This window comes from Chlorocebus sabaeus, chromosome X (genome assembly GCF_047675955.1).
Source record: "Chlorocebus sabaeus isolate Y175 chromosome X, mChlSab1.0.hap1, whole genome shotgun sequence".
Taxonomy (NCBI): Eukaryota; Metazoa; Chordata; class Mammalia; order Primates; family Cercopithecidae; genus Chlorocebus; species Chlorocebus sabaeus.
Window position 1 is genome coordinate 977,011 of NC_132933.1, and position 6,000 is coordinate 983,010.

The 6,000-nt window shown below is 38.9% G+C and overlaps 1 protein-coding gene across 7 annotated transcripts in view; it reads left to right on the forward strand.

Moving 5' to 3' along the window:
• Positions 1-5,580, forward strand: part of F8 (coagulation factor VIII) — a 218,915-nt gene extending 213,335 nt beyond the window's left edge. For all 7 annotated transcript variants that reach the window (XM_073013275.1, XM_073013274.1, XM_073013273.1 and 4 more), the window contains one exon: positions 4,401-5,580. In XM_073013275.1, the coding sequence (XP_072869376.1) occupies positions 4,401-4,556 (156 nt within the window). In that variant the 3' untranslated portion in view covers positions 4,557-5,580. The remainder of the gene's footprint in view (positions 1-4,400) is intronic.
• Positions 5,581-6,000: the final 420 nt, after the last annotated feature.

Consider the following 6,000-nt stretch of genomic DNA (forward strand, 5'->3'; position numbering starts at 1 on the left):
GAGATAACTATAAAATCTTCCTATGTTAGAAATCAAGAAATATACTTTTAAACCCATATGTCAGAGAAGAAATCATAAATTAGAAAATATTTTAAACTGAGTGATAACAAGGCATGACATATTAAAATGTGGGAATCAGCTAAAGCAATACTTAGAAGGAAATATATAGCCTTAAAAACATATATTAGAAAAGAAGAAAGCCTGAAAATTCATGAACTCAGGTATGTCTCAAGAAGCTAGGGGAACAGCAAAATAAACCAAAAGGAAGTAGAAGCAAGGAAATAATAAAGATATGAAGTAAATGAAGTAAAAAAGAAACATACAATAGAGAGAATAAACAAAACCAAAAGTTGGTTCCTTGAAAACTGACAAACTTCTGGCAAGAGCAATCAAGATGAAAAGAAGGCACAAATGATATCAGAAACTTTAAAAAATTGGACATCAATAAAGATCCCACAAAAATTTCTGCCAATATAAAAAATGAGAATACTTATTAATCTTTTAACAGTAAGTTTGGAAAATTAGGTAAAATTGATTAATCCCTGGTAAATACAAGAAGAATGAATAAAAACCTTGAAACTCCTAAAACCTTTGAGAAACTGAATTTGTATTCAAAAATCTTCCCGCAAAAAAAAAATCCAGATCCAGATGGCTACACTAACTACATTCTACCAGTTTTTCAAGGGAGAAATAATATTAACCTTACAAAACTTCTTCCAGAAAATGGAAAAAGATGGTATGTTATTCAATTCTCTTATAATAATAGCATAACATTGACAACCAAACCCAACATGAACAGTATTAGAAAGGAAGATAATAGGCCCATTTTATTCATAAATATAAATCCCAAACAAAATATTAGCAATATGGATCCAAATTGGATTTATGTTAGGAATTCAAGGTTGGCTTATACATTAGAAAACTGATATAATTTATCACAGTGATAGACTGAAGGATTATACATATTGGATATCCTAAACAGTGCAATAAGATGAGAAAAAGAAGGAAAATATGTAAGGATTGAATATGATGAAAGGGGAAAACTCATTGTATATGGAAGATATGATGGCATAGATAGAAAATCCAAAGGAAATTATATATAAATTATTAGAATTTAAAAAATTTTTCAGGCTTGCTGAAAACAAAATAAATACCAAAATTAATTGTATTTCTGTATACCAGAAACAGTTGGAAAAATAGTTTTAAATAGCATTTTAAAATTCCAAGCACGAGTCACACATTCCTGTAAGATAATGGCAGCTGCCTAAATCTCTCCACACAGTCTTCAAAAACTATACATACACATACACACACACAATTTTAAATTATGACTAAAACCACCCATAACCCATCTACAGAATAACCAGAAGATAAAAAGTACTGAAAGTTTATATTTACAAGTAGAAAATAAATCTACAAATCTAGACAACCTTGCTCCAGAGAGAAACCCTGTCTCAAAAAAAAAAGAAAAAGAAAAAAGAAAGGAAGAAAGAAGAAAGCAAATGTTGGAACTTAACTGTCCTATAAAAACAAAAGTGAATCACGAAATCACAAGACCCACAGACCTCTTTGGTCCCATCTATTAAATAAATTGCACTTCCATTTATCAACAGTAGAGGGTACTCCTGGCTAAGAAACCTAGTAAGGCACCCAGCCCTCATGTCTGCCTACATAAATCACCTCTTTTGCTGAAACAAGAAAATGTAAGGAATTTCTAAATGAATAGAAAATAGCACATGAGGCAGATGGTATTAATGTTCTTGAGTTTTTATTCCCTCTTTCCTTGAAAACCTCATCAACTTTAGGCATGGCCATGTAACTCATTTTGATCAATAGAATGTGATTGGACATGACATATACCACTTCCAAACAGAAGCTTTAAATGTGATTTTGTGTTTGACACTCTTGTGCCACTGCTCCAGGCTCCAGACTTTGAGCCTCTAGAATGATGAGTGAATAAATTTCTTTTGTTTTAAAGGCACCAAGTGTGTAGTGAATTTGTTACAGTAGCCCTAGAAATCTAATACTAACAAAAACAATGTTAGAGTTTAATTAGAAGTGTCAGTGAGAACTTAGGAATTAAAAAAGCATATTCTTAGCACTGTTCGCTGAAGGAATCTAGAAGTAATTACACTGCAGTAATAACAAGCCCATCGCATGCCCAAATCTTGGTCTCTAACTGCCATTTTCCATTCAAAAGAATCTGAGCTCCCTAGAGAAATGACTTTTTCAAGGCTGGATCAAGGAAACTGCCAGGTGATCTTAGATGATCTTGGTGATCTTGATGTGCCAGAAGATAAATGGGATCATGGGAAAAGAACACAGCAACTGGCCTGAAGGGCTTCCTGTTGGCTAGATTTGAGACAATTTGAGCATCAAAAGGAATAATGAGGGTAATGGATCATAATTGGAAAATCAGTTTGCAACCATCAATATACTATTGAATACTTGTAAAGAACTTTAAGGGTTGCTAATACCATTGGATAAAAACTTGTTGTGAAACAGAATATTTGCATGATCTCAAAGTCTCACTCCACAAATTGTTAGGAAAAGTCAGGAAATTGAGACCATCCTGGCTAACACGGTGAAACCCCGTCTCTACTAAAAATACAAAAAAAAAAAAAATTAGCAGGGCCTGGTGGGGGGCACCTGTAGTCCCAGCTACTTGGGAAGCTGAGGCAGGAGAATGGTGTGAACCCGGGGGGGCGGAGCTCGCAGTGAGCTGAGATTGTGCCACTGCACTCCAGCCTGGGCGACAGAGCGAGACTCCATCTCAAAAAAAGAAAAAAAATTGAGGCAGAATTTCGCTGTTGCCTAGGCTTGTCTCAAACTACTGGGCTCAAGCAATCCTCCTGCCTCAGCCTCCTGAGTAGCTGAGACTATAGGGGCATGCCACTATGCCTAGTTTAAGAGGTAGTATTTAAACTGAGACCTGAAGGGTAAAAAAACATGGATAAAAGAAGAAACAGAAGGGGTAAGAGCCTTCCAAGCAGAGGGAATCACATATACAAAGGCTCTCATGTTAAATAAAACAAGAGTTGACCTTGTTGAGAAACTAAAAGATTAGTTTATCTGCGATGCAGTAGAATAGGAGGAATGCAGTGGGAGAACAGATCAGAGACTTAGGCTGGGGCTATATTAGGCAGAACTTGGAGACGAGAATAAGGGGGCCAAGGTGGGAACAAACCAATTAAATTGGCATTTCTTCCCGAGGGGTGGGGGGGCAGGGAGCTAGCCCATGCATCATTTTTTAAAAGCTCCAAAGGCAATTCCAATAAGCAGCCAGGGTTGGGAACCTAGGGGGGACATGTAGCTAGATTAATGAAGATGGCCCAAACTTCTTTTGTTCTGATAGCTAAACTCTCTGTAGGAACACAGTGCTACTTTACAGTGCATTCGCCAGGAAAAGTCCCTTCCCATTTGGAATCTGAAGTAAAACCGACACCATACTTGAAGATGCCAGGATTGTTAGAGGAAAATGTCACCCAATAGTCCCAGGAAGCAGGAGCCCTTTTGTTGCTATTTAACCACTTCTTTCCGGTATGGTGGCAAGTTGCCTCCTTACACACAAACTGCCTCAGGAGATCCTAAGGATATCATGGTGTCTGTCCTTGCAAGAGCATGCACTATGGTAGGACATTACCTTCATTCTGTTCCTTTTTCTCTGAGACTCTTGCGTATTCTCACCATTTGGCTGGACTTTCTTCTGTAGGTTTACCTCAGAATCCACACAAAACCCACAGGGTTTTAGAGTTGCCTTGAATTACACACTTGAACATTCGGATCTTCATTTTCCCAAACATCCACCCAGTTATAGGTGGCCTTTGCTCCAAAGTCCTGGAGTAGCAAGATGCCTTGAGTCTTAGACTGTCTTCCCACTTCTTTCTCTCTGTATCCCCTCCTGCCAAGGTTGCCCAGCCACATTAAATTGCATGCCTTGCTGTGTTGCATTCGTTATCATTCTAAAGTTGTCACCAACATGTGGGAAACCAGTTTATCTAACTAATAATGATAGCTACCATTTTCTGAGCTCTTACTGTGTACTCTTCTTGCCACAGCAAATGCATTGACAAGGGAGTCTGCTGGCCAAAGCCTGACTCTCATCTCCAGATGATCCAACACAGGTGCTGTGTGTGACCCGGGACAAAGCACTTAATATCACTGAGGTTTGGAAAGTGGGTGAGAACATTCTAGATATAAGGCCTAGCTAGAGTGAAGGCCTCCAAAGCAGGGTGCTCTTAATTCTAGATGTCCCAGATGCGTGGGACAGAGTAATCTAGTCATCTTCCAGGATTTAATCCTGGACTACTGGAAACAACTAGAAGTGAGAAAAGCATCTGTGCTTTGCAGTGACCACTGTCCTGTCAGACAATCAATAAATGCTATCTTTCCTCTTTCAGGTTTTTCAGGGAAATCAAGACTCCTTCACACCTGTGGTGAACTCTCTAGACTCACCGTTACTGACTCGCTACCTTCGAATTCATCCCCAGAGTTGGGTGCACCAGATTGCCCTGAGGATAGAGGTTCTGGGCTGTGAGGCACAGGAGCTCTACTGAGAGTGGCCACTGCAGCACCTGCCAGTGCCCGCACCCCTCCCTCCTCAGCTCCAGGGCAGTGTCCCTTCCTGGCTTGCCTTCTACCTTTGGGCTGACCTTCGGTTTACTTCCTGCCCCACATTGTCCATGGCCCCATTATTTTGCTATGTATTTAAACTATACAGTCCTAGCAGACACTGCCTTGAAGCCTCCTGAATTAACTATCATTAATCCTGCATTTATTTGGTGTGGGGCCAGGAGGGTGCATCCAATTTAACTTAACTCTTACCTATTTTCTGCAGCTGCTCCCAGATTATTCCTTCCTTCCAATGTAACTAGGCAAAAAGTTGTTTTTGCTTCCTTACACATAGACATAATTATGTTATTTAGTCATGAGGGGCACATTCTTATCTCCAAAACTAGCAGTCTTAAACTGAGAATTATAGATAGGGTTCAAGAATCCCTAAGTTTCCTGAAATTATATGGGACATTCTGTATAAATGCAAATGTGCATTTTTCTGATGAGTGTCCATAGATTTAATCTCAGAAAGATGTAGACATAAAACCATTTGGTCTTAACTCTGACCAATAAAAAATAAGTCAGGAGGATGGAATTGTTGAAAGCTTTGAAACAAAATAACTATGTCTTCTTGAAATTTGTGATGGCCAAGAAAGAAAATGATGATGATAATAGGCTTCTAAGGACATATATTTAATATTTCTGTTGAAATATGAGGAAAATCCATGGTTATCTGGGATAGGAGATACAAACTTTGTATTTTGTATTTGGCCTACTTCGTAATAAATGAAGATGGATTTTTTAAATCTTTGAGGTAGTGCCACATAAAGTCCTAAAGATCTAGCAAATTCTTTGAAAATCATAAATTTCCATAATGAATCCTGGGGGGACAGGAAGAAATGGAACTGATAGCAAACAGTTCAAAACTTTGTTGACATCTGCTGTACTAAGAGGCACATGCCCTGAGATAGGAGTTCAACAGACTCTGCAGATAAAACAGGATGCAGTAAAGAAGCTGGCCAAACCTGCCAAAACCAAGATGGCAGCAAAAGCTTCCTCTGGTGGTCCTCACTGCTCGTTATACACTAATCCTAACGCATTAGCATGCTAAAAGACATTACCACCAGCACCACGACAGTTTACAAATGCCATGGCAACATCCAGAAGTTACTGTACATGGTCTGAAAGGAAGAGGAACCCTCAGTTCCAGGAATTCCACACCCCATTCCTGGAAAACTCATAAATAATCCACCCCTTGTCTAGCAGGTGATCAAGAAATAATCATAAAAATAGCCAACCAGCCTATGGAATAGCCACCCTTTCATTCTTTTATGTCTTAATAATTTGCTGTCACTTAAGTCTGTCAGCTCGCTCTTGAATTCCTTCCTGTGCAAAGCCAAGAACCTATGTGACTTCTCAAGTTGAACCCCAGCTTTGAGGTTCGCC